Source organism: Diplotaxodon limnothrissa, linkage group LG9, assembly GCF_057381915.1.
Source record: "Diplotaxodon limnothrissa isolate DT_005_m linkage group LG9, D_limnothrissa_male_GT1.1, whole genome shotgun sequence".
Taxonomy (NCBI): Eukaryota; Metazoa; Chordata; class Actinopteri; order Cichliformes; family Cichlidae; genus Diplotaxodon; species Diplotaxodon limnothrissa.
This window is the reverse complement of record NC_140604.1, coordinates 11,271,689-11,285,329: the sequence shown is the minus strand read 5'-3', so window position 1 is coordinate 11,285,329 and position 13,641 is coordinate 11,271,689. Positions and strand designations below refer to the sequence as shown.

General features: G+C 40.1%; 1 protein-coding gene across 2 annotated transcripts; it reads right to left on the bottom strand.

The window, feature by feature from the left end:
* Nucleotides 1–362: 362 nt before the first annotated feature.
* On the bottom strand, nt 363–13,201 carry LOC146625179 (protein NLRC3-like). Of its 2 annotated transcripts, XM_085362645.1 has the most exons (9): nt 13,104–13,201; nt 12,939–13,019; nt 12,252–12,321; nt 10,657–10,879; nt 8,729–10,526; nt 8,082–8,255; nt 5,111–5,284; nt 1,052–1,098; nt 363–886 (listed from the first exon to the last, which is right to left on the bottom strand). In XM_085362645.1, exons 1-9 carry the CDS (start codon nt 13,190–13,192, stop codon nt 363–365), a joined length of 3,180 nt encoding a protein of 1,059 aa, XP_085218771.1. In that variant the 5' UTR covers nt 13,193–13,201. The 2 variants fall into 2 exon arrangements, with proteins under 2 accessions (XP_085218771.1, XP_085218770.1); XM_085362644.1 differs by lacking the exon at nt 5,111–5,284 and having other exon boundaries at nt 13,104–13,192.
* Between the last annotated feature and the right edge of the window lie 440 nt (nt 13,202–13,641).

Below are 13,641 nucleotides of genomic sequence, written 5' to 3'. Positions count from 1 at the left end.
ATTCTGGTTATAACTGCATTTAAAACTATTGAGCCAATATTTTCAGCTTATATGGCTGAAACATTTTCAAATTATTAGCTTCCAACAATGAGTGAAACAGTAAGAGCATGTGGAGACTTTGGAAAAATCCCATTAAGAAAGAGAAATCAAACATTTGGATGCATTTTAATGAGCTCGAGCTTGTTGTCAACTGAGCTTCAGACCTGAAGATCAATATCAATATCAATCAACAGTTTAAAACATCAACTGAATCCATAAATCTGAAAGCGTGTTTCTGAGTAAAAGAGACAGACATGTACAGACTGAACTATCTGTTCAACAGTCAGTGTTTCTCTAACAGGAGGACACTCTTTACACTCAACTCAGCACAGACACACTGAGGCACCCATAAAGACTTTTAATCCAGGATAAAGAGGTTCAGTGAATGTGGTGTTGAAGGTGTGGAGATGGATCAGAGTGTCAGAGGAGACTCTGTAGAAGGACAAAGTGCCAGCAGGAACGTCCACGTACACTGCTACTCTGTTAGAGACGGAGGAGGAGGAGGAGGTGGATATGAATTTGGTATCGTGACAAACATAAATAGGACCAGCATCAGAGCAATACAACCTCCAGGAATGATCATTCTCTCCAAACAAACAGTCATTGCTGACTCCTTTCCTTTTTATTCTTCTGTAACTCACTGTCATCCAAACCTCTCCTTTCCACTCGACCTCCCAGTAACCACGATCAGTCAGACCATCTCTACACAGCAGCTGATGAACATCAAATCTGTGTGGGTGATCAGGATACGACTGAACCTCATGCACATGTGTCACCTTCCTGTTGTTGTCAGACAGTTTGAGGTTTCTGTGTACTGTGTTTGTGTCAATTGTGGGTTGACAGGAATCTGGTGGAGAGAACAAACACAATCCAGCTGCAGTTATTGATCCATCATCTGATTGACACTTTGATGCCTCCTGACATCAGAGATGTGAATGAGTGATGTGACAGTTTGAAGATGGTTGAATGTGTGCTGCTTTGTTTTCATGCATCACATTAAAAACACACTTACACTTCCTCAGACCTGGTGTCAACCATTGTTCTCCAGCAGGCTCCACCCTGAAAGGAGGAGGGGGGTCAGACCAGCACAGTCTCTTTCAGCATGCACACATGGACATTACATCGCTGTCATACACATAATGTTAGACACTGATAATGGAACAGTCCAACAGTTTCACAAATACACTTCAGTCCCAACAGGTTCTCCCTCCCAAAGCATAACATTTTATTCTAGGTGAAAAATTGTCAATATGTTAGGCTTCCGGGCACCCAACACGTCCCCATGTTAGGAGATTGGAAAAATGAAGAAACATGAGAGCTGTTTGGAATTAATCTACCGATAAGGTATTGGTAAATACCGGAATTGATGGCTGCAGCCAAGTCTCTGTGAATAGTACAATGCTGCTGTCCTGTACATACTTGTTGACTGCAGTTTGTAATCTCAGTTTGTCATTTTTGTTGGTTATGGACCTGACGTTGAAGAGGAAGATACTCGGAAACGGTGGCTTAAATGGTTGTTTCTTTAGCTTTGCTAGAGCAGCCACGCTTTTGCCTCCTTTGTTTATGTTTCCTCTTTGGCTTACCGCTGGGAAGAACCAACCATGGAGACCCTGGAGTTCTTATTATGTCCTCCGGAATGCCATGGAAGTGGTGATGGTCCGACATAATGTTCCTTGCACAGTGTAAACTCAAAAGGTCGACTGTAAGTGGACTCCACTTGATGTATAGTAATAGAAAACGCATACACCCACACATATACACATGGAAAAAGTAAAAAACAAAGCACCAAACGTGAGGAGCAGTGAGCCGCTGCGTCTGTGTGTGTCAGCATCTTTAAATTTTCTGTTAAGTAGACTGAACTCAGTTTTTATCAACTTGTTATTAGAACTCAGTTTAAGTAGGTTACCAGTACTTTTCATCCAAAAAGTCGATCAACCCAGTTTATTTGAGTTGTCTTAAATTAGAAAAACTAAGTAAGATGGAAATTTTGCTTCTCAGTGCGGAAGGACAAAACAATATGGTTTGAAAATTCCATGTCACTGCTTTCCTCCTCTCTGGCATAGATCAGTCCGCATGTTCATGGTGCACAGGGGTTTTTTTCTGAAATATGATGAGCAAACCTGGAGAAGCTTCACCCTTATGAACCTTTATAATGTTACATATTCTTAAACCCCGTATTTCTTTTAAGGCTTTTTTTGTTGCCTTTGAACATCTCTTAATGTCAAATCTAGCCTTTCTTTAACAACATAAGCAAACTGCTTTTATATTTAATGGACATTTTTGTTTAATTACATGTTAAATAACAGTAATAATAATAATATCAATAGTATTTTTTTTTTATTAAAACAATGTGTTTAGATACATGTTTGGTTGTGAAAGTGCAAAGCCATAAACTAGATTAGTGGCCTGTTAAATAGTTAAAATGTAGGTTGGCCTTAAAGTTGAAAATAAAGTAATTTAGCCTGTCCTTCTAAAGAATTCAGTTAAATCCCACAGTTGAATCATAAGAAACATTTTAAGGTTGCCTATGTTACATATAAACACTGCCATATGTTTCATCTGGTTATTGTGCTTATGGAAGTTAGCTTTTAACAAGCATGTAATGAATACATTTAAATTAGGTGGTCTTTTTTTAAAACTCATATCTCTTTAGGCCTAAACTGGCAGTGCCAATACCACACATTCAGACACAGTAATAGATGGTGTTATTTGTACTATACAGGGAGTTCGGAATTATTAGGCAAATGAGTATTTTGTCCACATCATCCTCTTCATGCATGTTGTCTTACTCCAAGCTGTATAGGCTCGAAAGCCTACTACCAATTAAGCATATTAGGTGATGTGCATCTCTGTAATGAGAAGGGGTGTGGTCTAATGACATCAACACCCTATATCAGGTGTGCATAATTATTAGGCAACGTCCTTTCCTTTGGCAAAATGGGTCAAAAGAAGGACTTGACAGGCTCAGAAAAGTCAAAAATAGTGAGATATCTTGCAGAGGGATGCAGCAGTCTCAAAATTGCAAAGCTTCTGAAGCGTGATCATCGAACAATCAAGCGTTTGATTCAAAATAGTCAACAGGGTCGCAAGAAGCATGTGGAAAAACCAAGGCGCAAAATAACTGCCCATGAACTGAGAAAAGTCAAGCGTGCAGCTGCCAAGATGCCACTTGCCACCAGTTTGGCCATATTTCAGAGCTGCAACATCACTGGAGTGCCCAAAAGCACAAGGTGTGCAATACTCAGAGACATGGCCAAGGTAAGAAAGGCTGAAAGACGACCACCACTGAACAAGACACACAAGCTGAAACGTCAAGACTGGGCCAAGAAATATCTCAAGACTGGTTTTTCTAAGGTTTTATGGACTGATGAAATGAGAGTGAGTCTTGATGGGCCAGATGGATGGGCCCGTGGCTGGATTGGTAAAGGGCAGAGAGCTCCAGTCCGACTCAGACGCCAGCAAGGTGGAGGTGGAGTACTGGTTTGGGCTGGTATCATCAAAGATGAGCTTGTGGGGCCTTTTCGGGTTGAGGATGGAGTCAAGCTCAACTCCCAGTCCTACTGCCAGTTTCTGGAAGACACCTTCTTCAAGCAGTGGTACAGGAAGAAGTCTGCATCCTTCAAGAAAAACATGATTTTCATGCAGGACAATGCTCCATCACACGCGTCCAAGTACTCCACAGCGTGGCTGGCAAGAAAGGGTATAAAAGAAGAAAAACTAATGACATGGCCACCTTGTTCACCTGATCTGAACCCCATTGAGAACCTGTGGTCCATCATCAAATGTGAGATTTACAAGGAGAGAAAACAGTACACCTCTCTGAACAGTGTCTGGGAGGCTGTGGTTGCTGCTGCACGCAATGTTGATGGTGAACAGATCAAAACACTGACAGAATCCATGGATGGCAGGCTTTTGAGTGTCCTTGCAAAGAAAGGTGGTTATATTGGGCGCTGACTTGTTTTTGTTTTGTTTTTGAATGTTAGAAATGTATATTTGTGAATGTGGAGATGTTATATTGGTTTCACTGGTAAAAATAAATAATTGAAATGGGTATATATTTGTTTTTTGTTAAGTTGCCTAATAATTATGCACAGTAATAGTCACCTGCACACACAGATATCCCCCTAAAATAGCTAAAACTAAAAACAAACTACAAACGACTTCCAAAAACATTCAGCTTTGATATTAATGAGTTTTTTGGGTTCATTGAGAACATGGTTGTTGTTCAATAATAAAATTATTCTTCAAAAATACAACTTGCCTAATAATTCTGCACTCCCTGTTGGTGCTAGTCTAATTTGCTAGTATGAGGTCTACATTGACCTTGTGTGTTGTAAGTTATAACGACTGACACAGTCATTAAGGATCAAAACAGCTTCCCGTCTTCTGTTATTAGACTTGAGATATGACTGCTGTCTGCTGTTTTTGATGACTCCAGTAAATTGTACAGACATGCTGTGTAAGTGAATACAAACAACTGCAGTTTGGTCTGCATTTTTTGAAAGACCAATGTACTGCATTATTTTAAGGAAATGGACAATTACTGTGTAATACATTACTGACCACAACATAATAATAATTTATTGTTGTTTTTCTCTTATCATCATTTGAATCCCCACATTTTCCTCTGCTCAAATGCGTTAATTGTGGACTGAACATAAATGAGTACCCTCACATTGACTACACGCAGCCACATTTAAACCTCTCATATTTTCTTTACCAGCTCTGTTTTGTCAGATTTTTGTGTTTAAGTATCTTTCCATTTTCATGGGATTTCGTACTCTACTTTGTATGCTGTATTTCTCAAAACAAAGTTTAAAAAGAGGCAAAAGCACAGAAATTGATTATTTGTCCCAAACAGACTTGAGGCTGTAATTGCTGCCAAAGTGGTTTCAACAAATTATTGAGCCACAGCTGTAAATAATTATAGTTAAATAATTAAATATAGATAGAAGTTTGTTGTGTGTTTGTTTATGTCACATCTGCATGAAACAAACACAAATTAAAGAATTAAATTATTTAAAGAAAATGTTTTCAACTCTTCCTCCTCTATCAGATACTATTCCCATACCTGAGAGTGTCCAGTCTCCAGCGTGGATCCTTCAGTTGAGACGAAAGGAGCTCCACTCCTGAGGCGCCTGGATGATTGTAGCTCAGGTCCAGCTCTCTCAGATGGGAGGGGTTGGAGTTCAGAGCTGAAGCCAGAGAAGTACAGCCTTCCTCTGTAATCAGACAGCCTGATAGACTGTAGACAGACAAAAGTAAACAAACAAAAAAAGAAAAAAACAATCCATCTGTGAATACTGCACGTAAGGATTGTTTTATTTGTTTTTCTTATCTCCAAATACAGGGCCATCTATCCATTTGACTAGATAAGACTTGTTATGTAGTCAGATTATCAAGGGGGTGGCTATAGCTCAGGAGGTATAGCAGGTCATCTGCTGATTGGAAGGTTGGTGGTTCGGTCCCTGGCTCCCCCAGTCTGCATGCCAAATATCCTTCGGCAAGATACTAACCCCCATTTGCATCCATCAGAGTATGAATTTTAGTTGGAAAACAGTGCTTGGGTGAATGTGGGATGCTGTATAAAGCGCTATATAAAAGTTAGTCCATTTAACACTATTGTTTCAAGTTTAATTATCTAATTCTACTTTTTGGAAACACTAAGAACCACAATTTTAACCTGCAAAAGTAAATGTGGTATTATTGTTTCTTTATGGCCTGATCATTCGGGAAATCATGAGAAAAGGATTTTTATAAACTCTGAATTTAAAAGGAAACTGCAGGTTTACGCAGCCACTCAGGGGCTCACTCAGTGAGCTAAACTTCCTGGCAGCCTACAGGTGTCTCGTTCACGAGTTCACTCTTGCTGTTCCTCTGTCCAAGGACGGTGCGGAGTGGCTGCTTGGCTCTCAGCACGGACCTTCGGGTCACATCCCTTGCTCAACCTGCTGTTGCAGGCTGTGTCCCCTGGTGTGTTGCCCGTGGTTCGCCGGTTAACGAGCCAGTCCGAACTCACTGTGTCTGAAACCTCAGCCAGCGGGTGACAGTTCTCCATCCTCCACCATCCTCTCCCTATCTAGTGTATTGCCCGCGTGTCATGGGTTTGCGCGGCCAGCCGGGGTCCCAGTCAGTGGTGAGCTACACTTCTGCTCCTGATGTCCCAGCTTCGGGCCCTGGGGATCAGCTGGAGGCCTTTGAGGACCCAGTGGCTGCTCTCAGGGCTTTCCCTCCCTCTGCCCCCTGACTTTCAGCCACCTCCTGTGTCTGCAGACAGTGTGGGGCAGTTTCTCTGCTCTCGGGATGGGCCTTTGGGTCGCATCCCGCAGGCTTTTCCCTGACGTTCCGATCAAACTATCACCGGTGTCACGTTTGCACAGCTGTTTTAACTAAGCCCGGGAAGAGTGTGGCTACATCTGCAGCCTGTTCGCAGCTCAGACACAAGCATGCAACACTCATGTTGTGTGATTGTGTATGTGACAAATAAAGTTTGTTATAAGGCACAACTTGTTGTTGTGCCTTATGATCCGGTGCACCTTATTTATGAAAACAGACCCATTCAGTGACAGTGTGCCTTATAGTCCAGAAAATGGGGTAATAGAAGCTATTATGGGAGAAGTACGATCTCTTTTTCAATGCCTCTGTCTCTGTAATCTCACTGCAGCATTTTGGAGCAACTGAAAACTTCTGTGGGAGCATTTAGAAGATAATGATTACAGTCAAAGTCAAACCTCAAAGTAACAAATGCTCAAACTGTTTTTTCAGCATCACCCTGAGAAAAAAATCTTTTCAATTTTAGCATGAATATTTTCAGAACAGTGAAGTACCTTTAGTGTTGAAGAGACAGATGAATAACTAAACATTTGACACTGAGCAGGAAAGTGGTGGTGACACAGCTGGAGAACCACAGACCATACTGCTACTGACATACTACGAGTTTAATTTGCTGGTGGTTCAAATGAAAGTGTGCTTTCAAAAGCAGATGTAGATCACAGTATAAAATAAGTCAATATGTAAAAGTTTGCAATTATTGCACTGAAAGGTTTAAGCAAAAAACACCACATTGTGTTGTAACAGGAAGTAATACATTAACACAATGAAAGCAAAGATTACAGCACATATGTTATTAAATCTTGCTATTAAAAATTGCTTTGCGGCCCCAATTTATCTGAGGCAAAAACATATAGATTCTCAAGGTGGGACACAAAGGTTGAAAGGAGTAACCAATTGATACGCATAGATTCCTATATAAAGACACAGAGGTCATCGGTTATGGTTAATGGCTATGTATCGGAAATTGATAAACCGGACTAAATTCTGCAAAAGACAAAAGAGCACTTTATCTGTTTCAACTTCATTGCCACAGGATCAGATATAGAAAATGTTTCCTTTGTTATATTTAGTGCCTTATATTGTGTAATTTTTTACCTTTCAGAGCAATTTGTTTGTGTTATTGAATGTTTTTTTTTATTTATTTTATCCATTTTTACAATTGATAGGTGCTGTTGATTTCTTTTTTCACTGCCCTAAGGTTTTGTCAATACACAGGTTATGCTTTTATTTCTTGTGTTAAAAACATTAAGTTTACAGTAATGAAATGTTCTGTTATACAAGCATGTTATACACACAGGTTCATAGTCCATGATTTAAAAAAAATGATGTGAAGATGAATAAATAAAATTTGTAAATCAGAGGCTAAGAGTCTTGGTCGTTGTGTCGTTGGGCAAGACACTTCACCCGTTGCCTACTGGTGGTGGTCAGAGGGCCCGGTGGCGCCAGTGTCCGGCAGCCTCGCCTCTGTCAGTGCGCCCCAGGGCAGCTGTGGCTACAATGTAGCTTGCCATCACCAGTGTGTTAATGTGTGTGTGAATGGGTGAATGACTGAATGTGTAAAGCGCTTTGGGGGCCTTAGGGACTGAGTAAAGCGCTATACAAATACAGGCCATTTACCATTTACCAATTAATATAAATATGAATAATAATATAATCCAGATTATAAACATAAATTAACGAAAATTAATGAAAAAAGCTTTAATTCTTACCTGAGAGTTTTCAGTGAACAGCTTGGACTCTTCAATCCAGCAGATAGAAGCTTTACTCCTGAGTCACGCAGGTCATTGTTACTCAGGTCTAGTTCTCCCAAACTAGAAGACAGGGAGCTGAGAACTGAGCACAGAGCTTCACAGCTTCTCTCTGTGAGGTTACAGCCAGACAGTCTGAAATTATATTTGTGATCAAATTAAATAACTTATTTTCAACTTGGAAAAAAGAAAGAAAACAGAATTTGCTTCAAAATATCACAGTTACACCACTGTATCTGTTAAGCAAGTGGAGATCTAGTACTTTTAGTGATTACAGATCAATACCCACTGACACAGGCATCTATACTTTCCTAATTAGAGTAGGAGTGATTGCTGTTGCTAGATACAGTTCAAAATAATCCTTAATTATCACATACTGAACCTTGATGAACACACCATTCATCCTCTGTTAAAAAAGAAGTTGCCTTAGCTCTTTCCAGGAATTTTTTTCTTTTATTTATATTAGTTTTTGAAGAGTTAAAGAAAAACTCTGGGTCCACTTTGATAAAGGTTAAATACACAAATGTTTTAGACATGCTAAGACTTTCTGTTGCTATAAACCGTACTTGCATAAACATTTCAATGTGTATATATAGATGCATACATACAGAGCTTTGTTGGAGACTTTGACCACTGGCAGCAGTCTCAGAAGAGCCTCCTCTGAAGCGTATTTCTTCAGGTCAAACACATCCAGATCTTTTTCTGATGACAGTAAGATGAAGACCAGAGCTGACCACTGAGCAGGAGAAAGTTTATTTTGGGAAAGTCTTCCTGATCTCAGCGACTGTTGGATCTCTTCCACTAGAGAACAATCACTCAGTTCATTCAAACAGTGGAACAGATTGATGCTTTTCTCGGCAGACAGATTCTCACTGAGCTTCTTCTTGATGTACTGAACTGTTTCCTGTTTGTTACTTCGTGTCTCTGTCAGAAGGCCTCGTAGGAGAGTCTGATTGGTCTGCAATGAAAGACCCAGGAGGAAGCGGAGAAACAAGTCCAGGTGTCCATTTGGACTCTGCAAGGCCTTGTCCACAGCACTCTGGTAGAAGTGTCTCCCTGCAGATTCTTCTCTTCTTTCAGACATCTGGGATGTAATTACTTGTTCTACCAGCAGATTGACTCCAGAGTTGATGATGGTCAGATGGACATGAAGAGCAGCCAGAAACTCCTGAACACTCAGATGGATGAAGCAGAACACCTTGTCCTGGTACAGTCCTCTCTCCTCTTTAAAGATTTGTGTGAACACTCCTGAGTACACAGAGGCTGCTCTGATATCGATGCCACACTCTATCAGGTCTGATTCATAGAAAATCAGGTTTCCTTTCTGCAGCTGATCAAACGCCAGTTTTCCCAGAGACTCAATCATCTTCCTGCTCTCTGGACTCCAGGGTGGATCTGTCTCAGCTCCTCGATCATACTTGACCTTCTTCACTTTGGCTTGAACCACCAGGAAGTGGATGTACATCTCAGTCAGGGTCTTGGGCAGCTGCCCTCCCTCTCTGGTTTTCAGCACATCCTCCACAACTGTAGCAGTGATCCAGCAGAAGACTGGGATGTGGCACATGATGTGAAGGCTTCGTGAGGTCTTAATGTGGGAGATGATGGTGCTGATCTGCTTCTTATCTGTGAATCTCTTCCTGAAGTACTCCACCTTCTGTGGGTCAGTGAACCCTCTGACCTCTGTTACCCTGTCAAGACATTCAGGAGGGATCTGATTGGCTGCTGCAGGTCGTGTGGTTATCCAGAGACGAGCAGAGGGAAGCAGTTTCCCCCTGATGAGGTTTATCAGCAGCACATCCACTGAGGAGGACTTTCTAGGGTCAGTTAGGATTGTAGTTTTTTGGAAGTCCAGAGGAGGTCGACACTCATCCAGACCATCAAAGATGAACACAACCTGGAAGTTTTCAAAGCTGCAGATTCCTGCTTCTTTGGTTTTAGTAAAGAAGTGATGAACAAGTTCCACCAAGCTGAACTTTTTCTCTTTCAGCACATTCAGCTCTCTGAAAGTGAATGGAAATATGAACTGGATGTGCTGGTTGGCTTTGTCTTCTGCCCAGTCGAGGGTGTATTTCTGTGTTAAGACAGTTTTCCCTATGCCAGCCACTCCCTTTGTCAGCACTGTTCTGATTGGTTTATTTCTTTCACGTGAGTCTTTAAAGATGTCTTCTTGTCTGATTATTGCTTCTAGAGTGTCTGGTTTACTGGATGTTGTTTCAATCTGTCTGACCTCATGTTCATCGCTGAAATCTACAGTCCGTCCCTCTGTGATGTAGAGCTCTGTGTAGATCTGATTCAGAAGGGTTTGGTCTCCTGCTTTAGCGATCCCCTCAAACACACATTGGAACTTCTTCTTCATGTTAGATTTAAATTCATGTTGATGCCGCTGGAAGTTCCGAGTGCAGGTTCCTGAGTGACACACACAAAATCAATGATTCATCACATATGTTGAATGTATTTTTTTCTATTACTTGAAATATTGTTCAATGTTTTAGCATGTTTTTTTAGAATGTATTTTTATTTAGAGAAAAATTCTCACCTCTCAGCAAACACTCAGCGAACTTATTCTTCTTCATTCTCTTCAGGAAGTCCACTGTAATCATCACAAAAGCTTCTCTTCTGCTCGTACTGTGTTCTTCATCCACACTCTGTAAGTCATCCTCACATTGACTCTCAAAACATTGTAGGTCATCTGGACTCAGACCTGTCTTGATGTTCTTCAGCTCGTTCTTCACAAAAGAGATTATTTGGTCCTCCAACGTCTGGAACAAAATATTTTATGAAATACCCCAAAACTGTTTCTAGGAATCAGTTTAATTAGGCTCAACATACACAAAACCTCAATGAAATTCAAACCCTTGTTCTCTAAAAGAAGAGGGGCAAGGCAAAATCCACAGTTTCTGAGAATATTTTCCATATATCTATCCCTTTATATTGCTCTTAAATTTTAATGTTGTCACAAAGTTATGTCTCATGTTGTTCTTAAGAACACGTCTCTCTACATCTGCAGCTAATTCTGGATATTATGGAGCCTTTATCCAATCTGGTGAAGCCAGAAATTTTCCACCTCAGTGTTACTGCGCCGTGCAGTGTAATAACTTTATGCCCTTTTCAGTAGTATAATTTTTATGATCCCACAGCATGTGGCAGATAATCCATATAGTACATTGAATGACCATACATTGTTATTCGGAGATGAGGAGATGTTTCTCTTGATAGAGCACTAAACTTTGAAATACTTATCAGTATTATTACTTGGTCATCATATTTCCAGCTACATAAAATCAGTTATCATTCCCCGCAGATAACACTACTACTATTCTTGTACAAGCTCTGGTTATATTCCATATGGATTATTATAATTTTATCCTGTCTAGATTACCACACAAATATCTCCATAGACTTCAGCTGGTGCAAAGTTCAGCTGCTTGTGTCATTAATCGAACCCATTACTACTGCTCTTCAACCACTTCACTGGTTTCCTGTGAAATATCACATTGATTTTAGATTCTGCTTCTTACTTCAAAATATCTCCATAAAGTCACACCTCCATATCTGATCTTCAGCACATCTCCACTCCTTCCCGTACTCTGACATCATCCTCCTCTGCTACTGTTATTTTCCCATCTGCTCAAATTACCCTCCAGTATTTTCAGCTGAGTGTGCACTGGAACTTTCTTTCACACCACTTTCACAACATTACACACATATTTTTAAACTTTCCTTTTCTGATTCATTTTATGCAGTATTCACTACAATACTACCCAATACTATGTAGTATTATGTAGTATGTTCTCTTTCAAGTGGTATTAGCCATACTGTGATTTTATTATTTAACTGCTTCTAAGGTATACTCAATTCTTGAAAGGCGCTTCTAAATAAAATGTTATTTTATTCCATTTATTTATTTTTTTGGCCTGCCCAGCTGCCAAAGTGTACCGTTTGCTTCCCCCCCCCCCCCCCAAATACTGAGGCATACTTGATATTTTCCACTGTTTTTGCAGTTTAGTGGAGGCACAAATCTGACCAAAACATTCTGTTCAAAGGAAAACTCACTCGACCTTCTGAGCCAGAACCCAGCATGAGTTCTATGAACAGAATAGATGTAAAAGTAATATTTGTATATGTACAGACCATAAATATGGAGTCCAGGTGCTGCTGGGCAGACTGACCACTGGGAACCTCTGAGCTTTCCTGGTCCACGCTGTGGATACATCATGAAGACTCAGAATAATACAACAAAACTAAAAAGAAAAACTCCCACTTGATAATGGCTATTAAAATATGAAAAAGTAAAGACTCAGTATCCTAAAAGAATTTGCAATAAAATTTTGACATTTTTTGTAGATATTACCGAGAACCTCAGCAGTCAAAGAGAGGAAGAAGAGTACCACTGATTCCAGTGTTTTTTGTATGTCTGGAATGTCACAGAAGACCACTTTCTTAAACAGAGCTGGCTGCTCTTTTCGCTATTTTCACTAATTCATCCAGCATGAATGGTGATCATTTCGTGTCGGATGGGCCATAATGTTTTTTTGGTTTTTTTTTTTTTGCCTCTGGTCAGTTACAGATATTTCAAAATATTAACAAGTCAACTGCTTGCTTTTATTTATATATGTAAATCTTTATCTCTTATGTCCATAGATAGATAGATAGATAGATAGATAGATAGATAGATAGATAGATAGATAGATAGATAGATAGATAGATAGATAGATAGATAGATAGATAGATAGATAGATAGATAGATAGATAGATAGATGACCAAATAAGGCAGTTACTTTCTGCTTTAGTTTATGTTTGAATTAAATGTTTTTTCACTTTGTGTTTGCTGAAGTTGAATTGAATTGAATGCCCTCTTCTTTAGACTTGTCAGACCCACAGCTGGGTCCAGGTTGGTTCCTGTGAATAAAGATGGAGCAGTGATGTGAGTGCTGAGTTGTGACATGAAGAAGAGTCATGGAGAGTTAGAGATGGTCATCTCACCTCTGAGCTTTGGTCTGGCTCTCATATTCCCCACACAGAGTGGGTTTAGAGGGAGGGACTCCCTCCTCTCTGTCCTCACACCGATCCATGCTGCTGAATTCACATCCACATCAGCTCACACACACTTTCTACCTTCACCTGTAGAGGAAACACAAATCATTCATGTGCACATCAACAGAAATCCTCCTTTCGATCAGCTGCTGCGGTAAAAATAGGTCAAAATATACTTTACCGTACTCCACCATATACAGTAACGTATACAGAGAGACGAGACGACGAGGCTCCAGTTACAGCAGTGCAAGTAAACAATAAATATAAGAAGAGTAAGAAAATAAATATACACTAGGAGTGAAGGGATCAATAACAATTTGTAATTTACAGTTTGATGATTTAAAATCTCTCACACAACCTGTCGACAGGAAAGGGTGCTGGCTGCTTCCAAATAGAGTACATTTCATTCATCCAAGCCCATTATGTATTCATGATTTGAATCCTGGGTTGTGCGAAATCCCAGACATAAACCCTAGACAAAGCGAAT

What these genes read in the sequence shown, in the direction of transcription:
- LOC146625179 (XM_085362645.1), bottom strand. Translation starts at nt 13,192, where the DNA reads ATGGATCGGTGTGAGGACAGAGAGGAGGGAGTCCCTCCCTCTAAACCC. An exon ending in TCAACTTCAGCAAACACAAA is followed by an intron (nt 12,322 to 12,938) that starts GTGAAAAAACAT and finishes ATGTATCCACAG; the next exon opens with CGTGGACCAGGAAAGCTCAG. An exon ending in TGGAGACTGGACACTCTCAG is followed by an intron (nt 1,099 to 5,110) that starts GTATGGGAATAG and finishes TCCTCCTTTCAG; the next exon opens with GGTGGAGCCTGCTGGAGAAC.